Source organism: Sorex araneus, chromosome 1 (assembly GCF_027595985.1).
Source record: "Sorex araneus isolate mSorAra2 chromosome 1, mSorAra2.pri, whole genome shotgun sequence".
Classification (NCBI taxonomy): Eukaryota; Metazoa; Chordata; class Mammalia; order Eulipotyphla; family Soricidae; genus Sorex; species Sorex araneus.
This window is the reverse complement of record NC_073302.1, coordinates 157,082,898-157,102,677: the sequence shown is the minus strand read 5'-3', so window position 1 is coordinate 157,102,677 and position 19,780 is coordinate 157,082,898. Positions and strand designations below refer to the sequence as shown.

The 19,780-nt window shown below is 49.3% G+C and overlaps 1 protein-coding gene across 1 annotated transcript in view; it reads right to left on the bottom strand.

The window, feature by feature from the left end:
* Positions 1-8,284: 8,284 nt before the first annotated feature.
* THBS4 (thrombospondin 4) overlaps positions 8,285-19,780 on the bottom strand; it is a 52,553-nt gene continuing 41,057 nt past the window's right edge. The window contains exons 14-22 of the mRNA XM_004613153.2: positions 18,579-18,697; positions 17,660-17,712; positions 14,830-15,023; positions 13,314-13,492; positions 12,266-12,314; positions 11,974-12,170; positions 10,996-11,168; positions 9,318-9,457; positions 8,285-8,421 (exon numbers count right to left, since the gene is read on the bottom strand). Of these exons, the coding sequence (XP_004613210.2) occupies positions 8,357-8,421; positions 9,318-9,457; positions 10,996-11,168; positions 11,974-12,170; positions 12,266-12,314; positions 13,314-13,492; positions 14,830-15,023; positions 17,660-17,712; positions 18,579-18,697 (1,169 nt within the window). The 3' untranslated portion in view covers positions 8,285-8,356. The remainder of the gene's footprint in view (positions 8,422-9,317; positions 9,458-10,995; positions 11,169-11,973; positions 12,171-12,265; positions 12,315-13,313; positions 13,493-14,829; positions 15,024-17,659; positions 17,713-18,578; positions 18,698-19,780) is intronic.

Sequence of the window (19,780 nt, the reverse complement as noted above, 5' to 3'; positions counted from 1 at the left end):
CACTTCAGCCTAATGCAAGGCAAGTGTTTCACCTATTGTATTCTCTGTCTGGTCCTAGGCCTTCACTCTAAAGAGTTAACAGACCCAGTATTGCCCTTTGTCTGTGATTGCCCACCCCTTCTGGACTATGGGACCCCAACACACAGTCTGAGAAGCTGTCTCTCTGGGAGGCTGGCTGTGTGACTGAGGCCTGGGAGTCAGCCTGGGATGGTCCCTTATTGTCAGATGCTATCTGCATCCTTTTACAGAATCTTTTTTTTTTTTTTTTTGCTTTTTGGGTCACACTTGGCAATGCACAGGAGTTACTCCTGGCTCTGGCTCTGCACTCAGGAATCACTCCTGGCGGTGCTCAGGGGACCATATGGGATGCTGGGAATCGAACCCGGGTCGACCACATGCAAGGCAAATGCCCTACCCTATCCAGCCCCCTACAGAATCTTTTTACAGAGTTTTAAGTTAGATCTGGGCCTTTCCTGACAGGAACAGAACCCCGCTGAGATGTTCTGAAGGGGCAAACATAGGGCTCATCTCTCCATTCTGGTTGCTTGAGAGATGGATGGATTGCATCTCTGAGAGGACCCTCTGCATCCTGACTCACTGCATCCTCTCTCAGGGCTCAGGGGTCGCTTCCAGTGGTGTTTGGGCTTGGAACAGCACATGGGACAAGGGGTAGATACCCAGGCCTCCTGCGTGTGAATCATGTGCTCCAGCTTCATGACCTATGTCTCTAGAACCACTAAAACAATCTTTAGAAACAATTATTTATTTATTTATTTAGATCGAATCACAGTGAGATACACAGTTACAAGGTTGTTCGTGATTGGGTTTCAGTCATATAATGTGCCAACACCTGTCCCTTCACTACTTCACCAATGTACTTTTTCCACTGCCAATCTCCCCAGTTTCCCTCCGGCCCCCCACCCTCACCCCCACCTCTATGGCAGGCACTTTACTTTTCTTCTCTCTCTCTGTCTCTCTGTCTCTGCCTCTGTCTCTGTCTCAGTCTCTGTCTCTCTCTGTCTCTCTCTCTCTCTCTCTCTCTCTCTCTCTCTCTCTCTCTCTCTCTCTCTCTTTAGGACATTATGGTTTGCAATACAGATACTGAAAGTTAATATGTATATTCCTTTACCTACTTCTAAGGCAATTCTTAACAATGCCTGGCACATAGTATTTAATCAACATTTATCACTATTAAAAATAGTAAAGGGGGGAGGGAACGTGAGAAGTGGCTGAACTCGCCTCTTCTCACTCTGGCCATAAAGTTTGTAGGAGACAGCTCAGGCCAGGAAGGATATCAAATTTAACTGAGCTAACTGTCTAATAGTACCATTTGGTGAGAAGCGGCCTTGGCCGTGAGGGATTTATAACTGAATTAATAGATTAAAGGAACTAACTGGTGTTTACACAGACACTGAGCTGGAAGGTCAGGAGTTGTCAACGCACTTGCATCTTGTATCCTATGTCTAACTGATAAGTGTCTAACTGATAAGATGCTTTCTTGAATGTATGGAAATGCCTTGCTTTCTTGATGTATGGAATTGGGAATGTCATGTTGATATATTGTTCCTGTATGCTTTTGTTCATTATGAAATGTTTGAAGTTACTTCTGCCTTTGGAACTGTTTATCATTGTGCCAACTCCTGAGGCCTGTGTGTCCAGAGTGGCTATATCAACCCTCTGCTGTAAGCCCTCGGGGTCGAGCTCTGCCCTCCTGCTTCAGCAGGACAGCTCGGCCCCAGCTAGCTGGAATAATCAAGTCTCGGTGTGTGTTTTGCAATCCCGCTGAACTCTTTGTCTCTCTGAATACTGAGGGGTGGTCTCGGTCCTAACACATGGCACAGATGAGAAGTATCAGGGAGGGATCCCTGAATTGGGAGGGAGGTTGAGTGAGACGCTTCCTGTGAGTTAAGTTTTCTCTTCAGGCAGGTGGCAGGGAGGAGATGCGCCGCCGTCAATAAGCCAGCAGGCCTCCAGCAGGAGCGACAGCTGCGCATGCTAAATGGAACTGTACTTATGAACGGGCAAGCTGTTTCCAGAGCATGTTATGGCACACTCTCCTGAAGATGCAGAAGAATCGTTTCAGAGAAACGAGGGTGACTCCTGTTCCCTTATGGGTGGAAAGAGGTGAGGTGGAGGATTCTTCCTTGGTGCCCAGGAAGAGAGTAGAGTAGGGGGCCTGAAGGGGCTGCCCTGGAATCGAGGCTGCTTGCTTCCGGTTGTATCTCTCATTAACAAATATTTCCTGAGCTATTGCAAGGCCTGTGGACTCGGTGGGCTGTGAGTGGTTGGTGGATTTAAAAGAGGAATGACACTTTGCTGTTGAAAGTGTCCCTTCCCCCCTACCCCTTTTATTTGCTGGACTCCTGCGCTTTACCTGAAGAGGTAAGAAAGCCCAGCTGAGTGGTAGAGGGATATAGATTTCTTTGGGACAACTAGTTCTGGGACAAAATTGGAAATCTCTATTTATGTGTGTAAATGTGTAGTATAGTGGACATGTGCTTATGTGCACGTGTGCACAGGATACACACGCAAATCTCAGATTCTCTGTCTCTGGAGTAAAATCTGGGTCAAGTAAAATCTGGTGCTGAAGGAGGTTTAGTTCCTGTTAGTTAACCTAGCCCGAAGCAGACACTGAAACAAGGGTGGTATACACGCTGTTTTTTGGGAAGAGAAGGAAGCCCAGGCAGAGAAGCCTCGCCATGGCGGGGTGATTTAGAACACATGCCTCAGAGGCAGAGAGAGGCGGCTCCCACAAGGCAAGCAGTGGGTGGGGAACTGTTTCTCAGGGTTTTTCATTCCCTGCACCCCATCCTGTTCCTTCAAAACCAGAAAACTTCTGAAACCATTTATTTTGCTTAAATGCTGTTGGCTAGAACTTAGATGGTCGCACCCACCTGCAAGGAAATCTGGAGATAGTTATATTCTGGGTGTCTCTCTTCCAGCTCTGTGGCAACGTCGAAGGGTGGAAAACATCAACCACTGCCCCCACCTTAAAGTTCTCTACTGCAGGACTAGGCACATAAAGAAATAAGCTAAACACAACAATACAGACCCTAGGTGGTCCCCCCACTCTGGGGTCTTCTCTACAAGGCAACTCCACAGGCACAAAAGTAGTTATTGGCCTCCATGTCGACCTTTGGGTCCCTGCATCTCCATATGTCCCCATTGGTGATGCTCATAAAGATCGTTTAGTCATTGTTCCTTAGAGTGTGTGGCACATGGCCAGGAAGGTGCCAGCACCAGAACTAAAGTGCTGACCCCTGGGAGACAAAGCAAATACAAGACATGTTGTTGAGATTACAAGGTGTTCGGCCAGGAATTAGACTCCACTGATGACAGCCATCCCCACCAAGCACTACCACCAGCAAGTTGGGGCCCCTCGAGCTGACTGAGCATGAATGTCAGAATTAAATGAGTACCAGCCCTGACAAGCAGGGTGCACGCACTGCCACTCAAGTGTCTCTCATTAGGGGAGCACCACAGCTAAGATGTGGGATGCCCTGTCATTAAAACAGCAACAGGAACAAAGAGAAGGGGGAAAGAGTAAGAAAACAATAAGTAGGGATAAAAGACAAATAGGGACAACAGATATCTCTTCTAAGAGAAAAACATTTTATAGGGACAGAACAACAGAGTAAATTGGCTTTAAAATTCACTCAATTCTTCTCTGTGTGTGTTGTGGGGGGGGGGGGACACACCCAGCAGTGCTCAGAGGTTACTCCTGGCTCTGCACTTAGGATCACTACTAGAGGTGCTCAGGGGACTCTACGGGATGTGAGGGATTAAACCTAGGTTGGCTGTGTGCAAGGCAAAACACCCTACCCACTATACGATTGTGTCAGCCCCAAGACTCACTCGATTCTAAGATAAATTATGCATACCCCATATGGCTCTGTGGTAAAAAGGTGTCTTGTCTTACAAGCTTGAGACTGTGAGTTTGATCCCTGGTGCTGCCCACATCTACTGGTGCCAAGTAAAATTCTGGTGGTTTTGCTGTCTGGGTACCTACAGCAATGCAAGAGAGTATGTGATTTCTGGTGCACAGCCGAGAATACAGGAATAACATGATAAAATGTGTAAACCTGGGTCACAGCAACAGCATCAGTAGAAGGAAGGGGCACAAAATGATAAAATAATTAAATTATGATTTTAAAATAATGATCAACAACGGTGAAAAAGGCTTATGAAGAGCTGATTGGATTTCCCTACTCTGTGTATCCCTCACTGTGCCTGGTACATAGTAATTGCTCAATTAATGAAAGAGTAGATGTCAAATGGATGGATAAAAGGCTCTTTGCTGGGTTCACAAAGAAGATATTCGTGAATTCATGCTGAAGGACAAGGATGAATTCTGTAGAATTCAAGGAAAAAAACAGCTTCATTGTTTATAGCCTAATTTGTAATAATTCATATTCTGATTATTTTGTGTATGGAAGGGTGTGCGTGTGCGAGTTTGTGTGTGTGTGTGTGTGTGTGTGTTGTGAAACACCTGTCAATGCTCAGGAGTTTCATCTGTTCCTGGTGCCCGAAGAACTGAAGCCAGATCTTCTACATGCAATGCACATGCTCAAACCATTGAGCTCTCTCTCTGCCCTGGAGGTGGTTTCTTAGTTATTTTCCTAAGTAAAAGTTCTTAAGCAAGGGGGTATGGTGCTGCCAGCAGGTCAACCTGAACCTGAGGGGGTGAGTGGATAGTGTCTTCAGGCTTCCTGATACCCCAAAATTGTCACTGTGCCTCTTGCCAGACCCCAATAATTTGGGACCAAATAACCTGAGAAATTAAATGGCCCAAATTTCGGTATGTGGGAGTCACGTCCATAGACCGCCTCCAGCTCAGCTATGCAAGCTCATTCTTCGGCCTTGCTTCAGAGACCCATAAATAAATCTTGAAAGAGATCAAAAGCCGCAGTTAATCTCAGGCCCATTCAAAGGTTAAATCGAGGCGGGGCAGGTCAGCCTGGTGGCCCACCCAAGCAGAGCACTCCCGCAGCTGCTTGTTCCCACAATCCAAAGTCGCCGCCATATCCCTGGCCTGAGTCACAAACCTCACCAAGGTATAATCTGCTGAAAATTCAGGTATGCAGGTTTTGAGACTGCAATCTCCAGGCTTCTGGGGGTGGGAATGGGCTACCTCCCCGCACTTCCCTGTACTTCCGGATGCTTGGTAGTCACATCCATTCCCCAAAGCTGTCACCCAGTTAAAAAGCTATTCCAGCCTTACCGTCCCAATAAAAATATCGAATGCCCTCAACAAACACGATGACCTCTTAGTACCTGTATTGCAAACCATAATGCACAAAAATAGAGAGAGTCTGGGGGTAGAAGGTGGGGTGCTGGGGGATGGTGGGAGGGAAATAGGGGACATTGGTGGTGGGAAATGTACACTGATGGAGGGATGGGTGTAGGATCATTGTATGACTGAAACTCAATTAAAACAGGTTTGTAATGGTCTATCTCACAGATATTCAATTACAAATTTTTTTCAAAGTTCTTAAGCAGTATAGTTCTAGGAGTAGCGTGTCTGATAAACTGTAGTGGTTATCTTACTTTCATGATCTCTAGGAATCATCTTTAGCTACAGGCTGGCTTGTTTTGGACTGTGGTGAGTTTTAATGGACTGCTGCCGCCTAGTGGATGCTGGGAGAAGCAGATGAATTTGGAAACCCAGCTTTGTGCTTTTCCTAGGGAGAGGAGGTTTTAAGGAATGGAGGGAAGAGGGTGTCCAGATGAACACAGCACAGTTCTCATCCTCCAGGAGATCACAGGAGACCACAGGGCTACAAAGGACTACTGAGGCTTTAATTCTTCAGGCCTGGGACTCAGGATTCTGGGGGAAGTGGGATCGGTTTCCTGTGAGGTGAGCTCAGAATAACAAAACAGCACAGAATTAACGAATGGAGAAATCGTCCAGTGACATCATGAATATGAATATATAACTCCATTCTATTCTAGTTTATAAGTTTCTGCTGAAATGTCTGATAGAGGTGCATTTTTATGTTACTTTTTGCTTTTTTTCCCTTGGCATCCTTCAGTGGTTTTTCCATTATCATTTAATAATCAAAAGTCTTGCTATAGGTCATTTTAGATTAAAAATCTGGGTGCAGCTGCCTGGAAATCTGTGGTTAATTATTTGCCCGAGGTTTGAGAAGTTCTTGGCTATTATTTCTTTTCCTTTCCTGAAAGTTAAAAAATATATAATATTTATTTACTTCGGATCATATCCAATGGTCCTCAGAGGTTTATCCTGGTATGTACTTAGAGTGTCACTCTTTTTTGTTTTGGAGTGACAACCAAAGATGTTTAGAGGTCACTCCTGAATCTACACTCAGGAGTTACTCCTGACAGTGCTCAGTGGACCATATGGGATGCCAGGGATCGATCCCAGGTTGGCCACATGCAAGGCAAGTGCCCTATTGCTCTAGCCACTTAGGGAGTTATTCTTGATCGTGCTCACAGACCTTGTTCAGTGTCAGCATTGGCCACTTGTACACTGATGAATGTTTGATGACCTAGTATCTAAATTTGTAGGGTGTGTGGAGCAGCTGTACAGTAAAGGCAGGAAGACTCCCCTTTCCTCCTGCCTCAGAGAGACAGCAGAGTGGAGAAGAGAAGAGCCACTCGCTAACTTAGAGAAAGAAGCCAGGCTCACCTCCAAGTCAGTCACTGTTAGAAATAAACTGTGAACCAGACCTGCATGTGATCAGTTGACATGAAAGATGAGTGTATCGCATGAACGGGATTTGGTAGGCACATCAATTCCCTTGAGAGAATCTGCAGCATTTCCTCACAGACTTGAGGAAAGGCATGGGAGAAATTCTAAAGACAGAATGTGCCTATTCCCACAATAGGACCGTGCTTGGGAGTCCTTGGGCCCAGGAGGTAACCTCTCCTTGAGAGACAAAAAAGAAGAAAAGGAGGCTGAAGTGATAGTACAGTGAATAGGGCGTTTGCCTTGAAGGCGGCCAACCCAGGTTTGATCCCCAGCATCTTATATGGTCCTCCGAGCACTACCAGGAGTAATTCCTGAGTGCAGAGCCAGGAGTGAGCCCTGAGCATGGCCAGGTGTGGCCTCAAACCCAAGCCAAACAAACAAGAATGAGGAAAAGGTGAAGGCTGAGATATGGTAACTTCCAACCCAATTAATTCACTACTTGCAGGGGATTCTGGAACTGGGGAAGTCTTGGAGAGTTAGAAGCACAAGCTAACAGAAGCCCCTGACAACACGGCTATAGCCCCTGGGAGGCAGATCTTGTAGCAGAACCCACCCTGAGTGGGTGGAAGCTGGAGACAGCAGCGGGAACAGTGTGTCTGAACACTGAGGACCTTGACCTTTGTGATCAGTGTCTTCTCTTACGAGTGACACCAAGGTGTACCCAAGCTCCCCACCGCTTCTGCACTGTGCCGCCCCATTTTCTGGTTTTCAAATCACAAAATGCTGGTGAGAGGGCTTATCCTTTATGATTTTAAAATGTACCAGGAATTCTGAAATAGCAAAGTACAACCCAGAATATTTCTTTGAACAAAGCTCTTAAGGGAATTTATAAAATATTTCCTGACAAATGAGAGTGGGTGGGGAGTTGGGGAAAGCTAGTGTACAAATCAGGCAAGGTTCCGCCCTGTACATAGTGGTAGTTCTGGTATCGTTCATAGTTAAAACACAGGCTGTGGGCAGCGCTTTGAGTTGTAGGAAAGCTCACATGATCCACTTATCCTCTACTGTCTAGTTAAGAATCATTCATTCACTCAGCGTTAGCTGACACTGAGCACACATGCAGCCTTTTATTCTCAATAAACTGAAATTCCACTAGGGGGAGCCAAACATATAGCTAATAGCACAAAAACTGTGCAGATGGTGCTGGGGGAATAAATGGTCTTTGTGGCAGTACATGGGTGAAGGTATCATAAAAGAAAGGACAGTATTTGCCGCAGGATCGGTCAGTCCAAGGGATGGTGTCTCCTGAGCAAGTGTTTCTGAGGCTGCTGCAATGAATTTGAAATTGTCAGGATTTTGCAATTAGGCAAATTGGAGCGAGAAATGACGCCATTGTCTAGGCCCTCTGAGCTCTGTGCACACTCACTGCCTGATCTGGTCAGAGGAGAAAAGATCCCTCTTCAAGCCTGATGCAGATGCCTTGGAAAACTGCTCACTGTTTGTGTGACCCTCCCGGAGGCACGTTGCAGTCACACGAGTTTCCGGTTTCTAGAAATCATTCTTTATTGCCACATTCATATAAAAAGTGGGATGTATCTGGGCTAATAAAAGCAAGCCACGGTGTATAGAGAACAAAACTGAAGGAAGCTGAAAAACTGCATGGCGTTAGTTTTTGAAAAATTAGTTCTGAATTGCTTCTTTGGCTTAATTATCAAAATTACGCTCAAAATGCTGGGTTTGGAACTCCTGGAAGTCTTCCGGAATGGTATCTGCAAGCAAAGACAGGCGCAGAGGTGGTTAGTCAGTCCTTTACACCCTGAGTCCTGGTTCATCCTGCAGGGGTCACTAGCAGCCCGCTGAGAGCCCCCAGAGGCCCCGAGGCCATTTTCTGCTTCTTTGTAAATTATTGGCTTCTGGCCCGGAAGCAGCTCATTCACAGGCCTGAAGGAAATTAGCAGGCAGAGGGGATTGTGAGTGTGTGATTATGTTTGAGTCACATGAAAATAAAGGCTGCTGTAAATTCAACCTGATCGAATTTCTTACCCAACCCCAAATCCTAAACTAAGCGGTTAAAATCCATGGATCTCAATTTCCTCATTTATCAGATAGGACATATAAGATCTGCCATTTACTCTCATGCCTCGGAGGCTTTTAGGTGTCAGTGAATTTGTGGCATGGGCTTTAGGGTTCTAGGAGGGCAGTGTGCTATATAACCCAGAGGGTGAGGCTGGAGAGATCCTGCAGAGGTTAAAGTGCTTCCGTGCAGCTCCCCTTGGTTCAAGACCCACCGTTACCTGATCCCTGAGCATTGCTGGGTGCAGCCCTGGGGACCGCAGCATGGCCTGGTGAGGCTTTGGAGAGCCCAGCATTGCCTGGTGCAGCCTTGGGGAGTCTCTGCATTTCCTGGTATTGCCCTGGTGTCCCAGCATTTCTTGGTGCATCCCTGAGGAATCCCACCATTGCCTGGTTTGGCTTGGGGTCCCAGCATTGACCAGTGTGGTTCCGGAGGTATCAAAGCACAGTCAGCGTGGCCCAAATGTTCCCTGGCACCCTTGGGAACTGCTTGGAAAGCCTAAGCACTGCTTGGGAAGGCTCCGCAAAAGAGGGGAGGGAGTTTGGGGCAAATTTTAGTGATAATAGTGTGCAGTAACAAAATATACATTACCATTGCAGCGATACTTTAGGTTGGACCAAATGATGTTCTCTTGGGAGAAGCAGAAAACCCCAAGCCGGCCCCCACGCATGGTGGTGTCTATCGTAACACCAGAGTCAGCCACCAGCTCAGAGCCTTCATAAAATCGGACCCTGCAGAGAACAGAACCAGGGCTGGACTCAGTGCCCTGCGAGACTCACCTTATATACCTATAGGCTCCTCCCCCCGTCCCTCCTTCCGCCCCTCCCTCCCTCCCTTGCTCTCTGTCTCTTTGTCTCTGTCTCTGTCTCTGTCTCTCTCTCTCTCTCTGTCTCTCCTCCTTGTATGGTGCTGGATGGAACCCAGGGCCTCCCACATAGGAAGCATGGGACCCCACCCACAGCCCCCTCAGCTCTGTTTCATACAAGGTTGCAAGCACCCTGTGACCCCCACATTTGTCTCTCTCAAGGCCTAACCACGGGCACTTCTGATAAGTTTGAGGGTTCACCACATGACATACGACAGAGGTTCTGCAACTTCCCATGACGCAGCCCAGACTTTATGCTTAACAGCTGCTGCTTTTCCTGAAGTTTGGGTGACTTCTAGATACTGGGGTTGATGAAGAACCTTGTTTGTAATGAATTTATCTGGGCCTAGAACCTGAGTCCTGGAAACCTCTAGTAGTTTCGGTACAGTCTCAGTATGAGTTGCATTTCCCAGGGCAAATGGAGACACTGTTGTTTATTTGCCTGAAAATTTCCTGTGTCCAACATTCACAATCCATTGGTGTTGGCAGCATCACCGTTAAGAGCAAAGTCCCCAGCACAACAGTCAGTATTGGAGAATTGCCTTCACACTGGGGGTGGCCCTTTCATGCTTTAGTGCAGTGGCATCTGAGTGTTTACATGATGCTATAAATGAGAACTCAAGTGGTGTTTCTAGACTTACACGTAAATGGGTTATGTTCTCTATGACTTCATTTGGGGAGAAGAGAGTGAGCATTTTGCAGCAGTAAAAGTGAGTAGTGAGCTCGGTAGGGCTGAGAACAGGATTTCTGCACGGCGAATGCTACCTCTGAGAGCAGGCCTCCAGGAACAAAACAGGAAGGAGCCCCTAACAAGATTCTTTCCCCACCAGGCTGCTTTCTCATCAGACTACATATGAGAGTGGGAGCATTGTCTCCAATGCAAAGCTGTGATGTAGGCAGAATCCTACGGGCAATGGGGCAGAATACATCTGTTCCTATGGAGAGCAAGTCACGCCACACGGCATCCATCCATCCAGCCTGCCAGCCATGGGGGAACTTGAGGTAAAAGGAGACACAAGCGCTACCTCCCTCTTGGAGTTTATGGTCCACGAGGAAAGGTGGGGAAGGGTGTGCACGGCCATCGGGTGAGACACATTGATGAGTGAGATCCAGAGCCAGAGAATGATGGGGCAGGCATGGCCGGGAGCCTGGCCTCATCTCTCCCTGCTTTCTGAAAGGCATGGAAAAAGGTGGGGAGGGTCTACCTCTCATGTTCAATGCTGAGGTCTTCTCCCTCCCCCGGCGCATGTGGTCAGAGCCTGGGTGCTCCCCCGACCTTGCTGTCTTGCAGTCGCCCTGGCCCCGAGGGCACTATCCTGGGCCCGGGAAGTGAAGGGTCTGGGATATGGAATGGGGGTGGGGTGGGGTGTCAGATGCAGGCAGGGGAGAAGGGCCTCTGCTCACCGGATATAGCCCACTTGGGGCCGGTGCTGCAGGAACCAGCGGTAGGAGACTTTGTCCTTCCAGCCCACGTTTCTGGAGTCTTTCCACAGCAGCCGCACCTGGTCGCTTGTGTCCCCGGTGTGCCACAGCGAGTTGCGGAGATGCTCCCCTGGCCCTGTCTTAGACTTCACAGCCTGGAGGGACACAGGGGCAAGTGCTCAGAGCAGAACACACACACACACACACACACACACACACACACACACACACACACACACACACACACACGGGCCTTCCTGCACCCCAGCGGCTCTGAGGTCAGGGTTGCTACATGGGTACCTTGGATTTGGACACAAGCAGAAATGCTTCAATGTCTTTTTGTTCCCCCCTCCCCTCCCGGCTCGAGCCATGCCCAGCAATGCTCAGGGGCTCTTTCTGGCTCTGTTCAGGAGTGCTCTCCTGGTGGTGCTCAGGGACCTACACAGTGTCAGGGAAAGAACTGAGGAAGATGGCCACAGGCAAGGCCTGACCTTCTGTATTATCTCTCAGGCCCTTCAATATCATTTCCACTGAGCTGACTCCCAGGCCAGTACCTGCAAAGCACAGGCACGTCTGTCCTACAGTAACCCCGTGCCCTCCACACTCATCAGATGACCGCTTCCACGAGTGGTTGCTTGAGTTTGCCTCCTCGTCAAGCAGGACTGTCAGGGGCAGTTTCTCTGCTCCCCTGCACAAAGCAGCCCCCCCAGTCCCCACGAAGGAAAAGGACTAGCTGGTGTGCTGTACCACATGCCTGATAATGTACCCCTAACCTCCTCCCTCCCAACCCCCACAAGCCCCCACCCTTGGGCTTCTACTCAGGCTGCAATTGTCATTCTTAGAGTCTCCCAGGGGAGAGAAGACGGACCCCACACTGGCCTTACCATAAGCACAAAAGTCTCATTGAGAAGAACTCAATGCCAGGCGGGAGAAAGCAGGACTAAAAAGCAGTGCTCCTACCTTCAGCTGAATTCCAGGTTCTGCGACAGCCCGGAATGGGGTGGCCTGCCAGTAGGTCTGCTCTGTCTGCTTCCACATGACCACGTAGAAGCTGGAGCTGTCCTGGTAGCCGAAGATGAAGCCGGCGTAGTCATCGTCTGTCTGGGTGTTCACATGGAAGGTGCCTTCAAAGTCAACGCCATTGAAAGCTGTGTACCCTGTGAGAGCAGAGCGAGGGGAGAGACAGTCTGGCCCGCACGTGGCGCTGGGGAGGGTGACTCTCCACCAGGGGAAAAGGGAGCCCGGGACATACCCACAGCCAGACCGGGATCGCTGTTCATGGTCTGCACAATCTCCATGCCCTGCGGAGGGAGTGGACGGCGTGAGTCAGGACAGGCTGGTCGGAGGACTTGCCTCACCTTGCTACTGAGGAACCAAAAGCTACACCATGACAGGCTTCACTAGTGAAAAGGTGGCATAGGCCTGGTTACATGCACGAGCTAGTGACGGGCTAAGGTTGAATGTAGCCTATCATGTAGCACCGCACTCTTCAAATGGTAAAGATCCACCAATCCTGTAATCATGCTGTTTAAGTTCCCCATTTCTTACTGTCAACCCTGTATAAACCTTGCTCCTTAAGGGCTCAGTGCTCTCAGCTTCAACCCACTGGGTTGGTGTTAACTGGGAGACCAAGCTCGAGTTTGCAATAAAGACCCTTGTGTTTTTGCATATCCGAGTCAGCTCCTTGGTGGTCTTTTGGAAATTGAGTTATGGACGTAACAGCTATCTGCTCATAGAAAGCCCCTGTTTACCCAAAACATCAGCCCAAAGCTGAGTGACATTGCTAAAGTCATCAGTTTAGCTAATTCAAGAAACTCACTGAAAAAATATATATACTTCAAACCTGACAGTATAGTGGGTAAGGTGCTTGCTTTGTCAACCCTCAGTTTGAGCTTAGCATGGGATATCCCCCCACTCCCCACCCCCTCTACTCCTGAGTAGAGGAATAGCCATCAGGAATAGCCTCTGAGCACTGGTGGCTGTCACCCTCAGAGAAAACAGACACTTGGAATAAACATCTCTTGCTGGGTAAGCCTGAAAAAGCCACGTGTCTCTCCAGGCTAGCCTGCCGTAGTTCCACACAAGTGGAGGGGCAAAAAGCACAACTCTTGGGTGAGCCAGCCAGTTTCAGCCACTACCCTGCAATGCTACTGCAAGTCATGTGAAAGCTCTGTGACTTTACCTCATCACCCATGACACGGGACCAAGAGGCCTGCTCTGTCCCAGGCAGCCCACTCACTCCCCCTGTCCTGCCCTGCCCTCTGAGGGACTGTGCTGACAAGCAGGGGTGTGGCACTCACCTGGTTTAGGACCACCCAGTTGGGATCAATCTGGGCATCCCCCTCTGGGTCCAGGACCACGGTCTGGTAGGCCCGGAAGTCAGTGAGCGTGACCTCAGCGTTCTCGGGGCAGACATCGATGCGATCGATGACCTGGTCCTGGTCAAAGTCAGACTCGCAGATGTCTCCAACCCCATCACCTGGGTGGGGAGGAGCTCATGAAGGTGACAGAAAAAGGGAGCCGCAGGGGAACAGCCCAGGAACCAGCTGTGTCCAGTCTGGTCTGGGTCTGGTCCAGTCTGGTCCAGCTCCCCGTGATGGGCCACGTGACAAATCGTCAGAGGACAGCCAGAGTTTCTTATAGGCCCCTTTAAATGACTGTGTGTGAAAGTGCTTCTTCCTTTTTTCTTTTTCTTTTTAAGAAATGCTGGGTTTTAATTCATTAATCAATTAATTAAGGTTTGGGGTATACCCTGTGGGGCTCAACATATACTCCGGAAACTATGCTCAGGAATCACCCCTAGTGTGGCTTTTGAGGGACCATATTGGGAGTCAGGGAAAAAACCCTGTCAGGCACATGCAAGGTGAGTTGCTCTGGTTCCAGGAAACTTGATCCCATGCAGCGAGGTTCAACCATAGGTGAAACACAAACACAAACCCAGTCTTAGATGAGCAAATGATAGTGCTTTCTGGAGTCTTGTGGGTTAAAAGGCACAGCAATGAGTAGCAGTGAATAGAGTTAGGTGGTAGATACCTGGATTCAATCCCCAATACCAGAAATAAAGTAAAGCCAAGAGTTAACTGTTGCTTAAAGAGTTCTGATAGTGACAGGACAGATAGTACAGTGGGGAGGGCATTTGCCTTGCATGCAGCTGACCCAGGTTCTATCCCCATCATCACATATGGTCCCCTGAGCACCACCAGGGGACCTGAGTGCAGAGCTAGGAGTAACCCTAAGCATCATTGTGTGTGACCCTCTATCCCCCCAAAAAAGTTCTGAATTCTGAGACTATACTTGCTGGTAATCCTCAGGTTGAATGTGGCCCAAATATGTTCTGTTCAGCAGACAAGTTATTGACTCATTTTGTTTAGTTTTTGGGATTTGGGGTCCATACCCAGCCTGATCATGGTTAATTTCCACCTCTGTGCTCAGGAATCACTCTGGTGGTACTAATGGGATCATAGGTGGTGCTAGGGATTGAACCAGGGCTGGGCACATGCAAGGCCAGTACCCTACTTGCTATGTTCTCTCTCTGGCACTTCACAGGGGTTTGAAAGATGTGATTTTGCATGGCAGCGGACATGTGGACCTCAATGATCCACGCTCTTCCTTATAGGCTCAGCCTTGCAGACATCTGTGTTCTCTACCAATCCAAGTCCAGCTATTCCCTCATTTTTGTCTCTCTTTTTCCTGAGGCCTCAAGAAGGCAGAACAGCCACCTGGTCCCCAGAAGACTGCTTCCATGTGCCAGGGGCTCTCATCCTAGGCATGCTGTGCTGGGGCTGGGGGTGCCTGCAGCCGGGCTCACCCACTTACCGTTGGTATCTTCCTGTCCTGGGTTGGGGACCAGCCGGCAGTTGTCAGGTCCTGGGGGCAACAGGTCTGGGATGCCATCATTGTCATCATCATCATCGCACTCATCCCCAATGCCATCCTTGTCTGTGTCCAGCTGGGCACTGTTGATGACGTTGGGGCAGTTGTCCGTGCTATCCTGGTGGCCGTCTCCATCACTGCAGGAGGAAGCAGAGATGGTCTGCGTGACTGGGCCCAGAGCAGTGGGCAGGAATAACACATGACAACGGGGAGCATCTGGCTTTGGGTCTGAACCTGGTTCCCTCTTCTCTCACAGCACCCTAAGCACCCCAGAGGCTGTTTCGCCCCTTCCTCAAATGTGCCAAAGCAGGAAACCATTTACTTCTCAAGAAGATCTAGTGAGTTCTGTGGTTTAGAGAGTTGCTGCTGCTAGTAGTGGTGTGGGTTGGGGGTCGGTGGGAAGGGTGACCTGTGATTCTGAATGCAACAAAGGGAACAGAGTGTGTGGTGAACGCAGTGGAGACGTGGAGACAGATGGACAGGTGCAGATCCAATTCAGCCACTGAGTTGTGGATGCCCGGGCATGACAGTGGACCCCTGAACCGCTCGGGGCTGCATCAGTAAAATGAGCTATCACAAAGCCCAGTTCCCAGAGGGCTGCTGTCAAGACAGAATAAGTCAAGTTTTGCTACTGAATTTGAACACAGGACAAAGCACTTCTTAAGTGTCTGGCCTGCAGGAAGCCTGACTGAGCTTCTCCATCCCTGGCCCGAAGGCCTGAGTGGGAACTAATGTGATGCTGCCCGGGAGAGGAAGGCGGGAGCAGTGGCCCCTCCTGGGTGGCACAGAGCAGCAGCCCCTCATGCCGAGGGGGGTCAGGCCTGGGCTAAAGCATGTCTCAGAACGCTCTTTCTCAGCTCACTTTTTATTTTCTTCTTTCTGAGTCACACCCGGTGATGCACAGGGGTTACTCCTGGCTCATGTTCTCAGGAATTACTCCAGATGGTGCTCGGGGGACCATCTGGGATGCTGGGAATCGAACCTGGGTCGGCTGCGTGCAAGGCAAATACCCTACCCGCTGTGCTATCACTCCAGCCCCACTCAGCTCACCTTTAAAAACATATCTTTCCTTTTTGTTTTTTTGGGCCATACCCAGCAGTGCTCAGGGATTTTCATGGCTCCGTGCATAGGGATCATTCCTGATGGCGCTCAGGAGTGAGTTCTGTGGATTGAACTTGGGTCTGCCAAGTGTGGGAGGTAAGTGTTTTACTCCTGTCCTACCTCTCTGGTCCCTCCCACCTGACTTTTCTTCTTTCTAGGCCTAAGTGCCCATCTGGACAAGTGACCGGACTCAACCTGGTTTGGACAAGGAGATCCCAGGGGCACTAAAACAGAGCCATTTCCATTAGCAGCCATGCTCCCTTGCGCTCAACACCTTCCTGCAAAAACAAGCCGTTCCTATGCTCCTCCCCACGGCTCGAAGCTGTGGGAATGAAAACGGGGCGGAATGAGTCATTTATTTTCGGGCTGAAAAATCAAGAGGTTTGGTGGGACAGACTATTTTGGAAATTTCTGTGGCTGCTAATCAGTGCAGGGTGACCTGCGGTAGGAACACGGTGGCGAGCCATCACGAAGAGAAGCTGTCAGGGAGTGGGCCCACCTGCCACTCAAACATCAAACACAGAGGCAGCAGCTGAGGTGTCTCCTCAAAGCTCTGACAACAAGAACAACACGCGGTCACCGAGCCCTGCAGACTGCTCAGACCCTCCTCCCTGGCCTGCTGCCTCCATCCTGATTCCCGAGGATGACAAAAGGGATTTAGAAAGTGAAATGCTGTTTTCCCCATGGGCTGCAATGGTTTATGTCTACATTTTTGGCCCAGGGTTGGCCGCGTGCAAGACAAGTGCCATTGCGCTCTGCACTATCTCTCCTGCCCCACGTTTACATTTCCGATGTTCTTAGAGCATCCGAGCCAGCCTTGCGTGTTAATGGGGGACTCTGGTCTATCCCTGTGGGGCGGAGAGGGTTGACTGGATTCATTTGCACAGAGCAATGCCATCAGAATAAGGGAAAGTGAATGGAAAATTTCCAGGGCAAAGAAATAACAGCGATTCCTCGGAGAACTGACAGTTTTCTATTTTGGGATGATGGTGAAGCTTTCCGAAAGAATGTCAGTCATAGTAGGAAAATGTATATCTATGGAGCACAATCTGTGCCATAGAAACAGTGATATGTAAATCTTTTCAGAGATGACATCAATTAGATTTCACAAAAGTCCAGTAGACTCGTGTCTACTGTCCCTTTTTTACAGATGAGGAAATTGAGGCAACTTGAAGTCAGGAAACCTAACAAGATGAGCTGGTGTGTAAGTGAAGAAGCTGGGATTTGTCTGAGCGGCATCCCTCCAGGACCTGTTTCCAAAGATCCACTGCTTCTTGTGTAACAGAATCTTACTTCTGGGCCAGTGGGACCGTTCCTCAGGACGTGCTCCTGCTTGGCGTGCAGGAGGCCTGGATATGATTCCTGGCAAGGCACGGACCCTCAGGCACCACCAGGAGTGGCCCCCAAGCACAGAGCCGCTAGTACACCCCAAGCAGAGACAGTTGTGCACCTTCCACCCCACAAAAGAATCTCAGTCTTGTTAGGCGCCTCTGGTCTCTTCTGTGGCCACTGCCCACCTACAAGAAAGGGTGGCTGGAACCAGCTACTGGGCAGTGTCCGCTCAGTCTCCCGAGAGCAATCACGGAGCACGAGGGCAGCAAAAAGCTCTGTATGGTGGCGCTCACTCTGGATTTTTCCACCCCGCCCCATGCAGCTGGGAAACGTGCCATACCTGTCCTGGTTGGTGTCACAGGAGTCCCCAACCAGATCGTTATCTATATCAGACTGCAAAGAGAACAGAAGGTGCTGTTATTTCTCCCTGGGCCTGCACACAGAACGTTCCAGAGAAGGCAGACCTGGCCCATCATCCCTGGATCTCGGAACTCATTTCTCTGGAATTGGAGTAGTACAAAAACTGCAAAAGGACAACACCATATTGGTGTAGGCACCACGCTGAATTTTCAAAAAAGCTGTCCAAAATACCAAGCTACACGGAGGGGCTGCCTACACACCAGATGAGCCAATTGGGAGCGGGCGCTGGGCAGTGTGGTGGCAGGTGGAGATGTGGCAACCCCCTGGGCATGGGGTGGAAGGGAGCCAGGTCTGGACAAAGGAATGAGATGCATGGAGGATGCTTGTCTTGTGCATTCTGGAATGGGGCCAGCTTGGGAGTGAGTCACCAAGGACAACAATGTTCTACTCTCTTGGGGCTTTGCAAGCACATGGCACCTCACACCCAATTATCCAGACAGGAAGGGGGAGTGAGAAGGGAAGCTCAGCTTCTAGCTGATTTGAATTAATCTGAAATGTCCACACAGAGGGTGTGTAGGGGTGCAGGGACTGAAGGGACAGAGGTTCCCAGAGGTACATTTTCATGTTACACTTTCTTTCAGCAGAAAACACTTGTTTGGAGCACCATGAAGTAAAAATTACTAACTTCACAGGTACTCTACAGCCTGTGAGACTGGTCCAAAGGGCCAGAGCAATCGGGCTACATCCTTCCCATTTCTTCCAGCTCTCAGTTTACATCATCTGCCACCTTCCCTGCTCTGGAAGGCCTGAGACTACAGCACAGAGCCCACAGTGAGTCTGATCCTGGGTCAGTTTTGGAGAAGCTCAGCCTCGAGTCTGGACATTCACATCAGACTCACCTGGTTGGGGTTGCTGACATCAGGGCAGCTATCACAGGCGTCCCCCACTCCATCGCCATCCCTGTCCTGTTGGTCACGATTTGGAACCCTTGGGCAGTTGTCCAGGATGTTTTTTATTCCTGCAAGAAAGGAACGTGTCCCTGGGTCAGGAGAGCATCATGGGTGTGTCTGGAACACTTGACTTCCCTCCTGCTTCTGCACAGAGGTCGTGATCAATGACCTCTGCCTAGGTCAGCTGAGAGAGCCATTGCCACTGTCAGCAGACATCTAGAGGTGACTCCAAATGGGTGGATTCTGGGGGACTCAGAAATGCACCCTGACTGGTGGCATTTATCCATGATTTCAAGGGTTATTATGGTCACCATGATGAGGAGGTCATGAAGTAGGTGACTTTGTAGATGGGGAACCCCAATTCAGGGATCCATGGTTCAGGTCATGGCATATTAGACCAGTCCCTACAGCCCCTGGTGGAAGGGTTGTTTATATTATGAAAACTTTAAAATGCTACCACTTGGAAATTTCTTGGTTTATTGTGTCAAGTTGGTAAGTAGCCCACCACTGGTAAGTCATCCATGGGGCTTTTTTTTTAGAAGGGAAGGCCAAGTTTGGGGAAGGTGTGCACATTTGGAATGGTTTCATGTGCATACTGCTTGTATGTGTAAGTGTGCATGTGTGCAAGTGTGTAAGTGTATTTGTCTCCAAAAAAGGAGATTTCTTTCAAGACTCTGAGATGTGATATCTTTCTCGGAAACCATTAGATCAGGCCTCTAGTTTATGGGTAACTGTCTATGACTGACAGAAGCTGGGGCTGGAGAGGGGGCAAAGTGCTTGCCTTGCATGAAATCCTTAGTTTTAATCCCTAGCATGAATCCTGTTAGAAGTGATCCTTGAGCACAGAGTCAGGAGTAAGCCCTGAGCCCCAGTGGGTATGGTTCTAGCCTCCCAATCCCAACTTAATAAGCTATGAAATCTGTCCAGGAATAAATGTCCTCCTTAAGTTTTCTAAGCCTCCAGAACTCAGGAGCTAGGCTCTAGGAGGTACCATTCACAATATGAGGTACCTCCGGTAGATGCAGAGTCAGGTAAGGCAGACAGCCCATCTCCACAGCCCTTTGGAGAAAAGACAGGACATCTCCATCTCCTGGGAAATGCCCAATTTTCTGCAGGATAGCCTGACCCAGAGGCTATGGCCTGTGATTCTG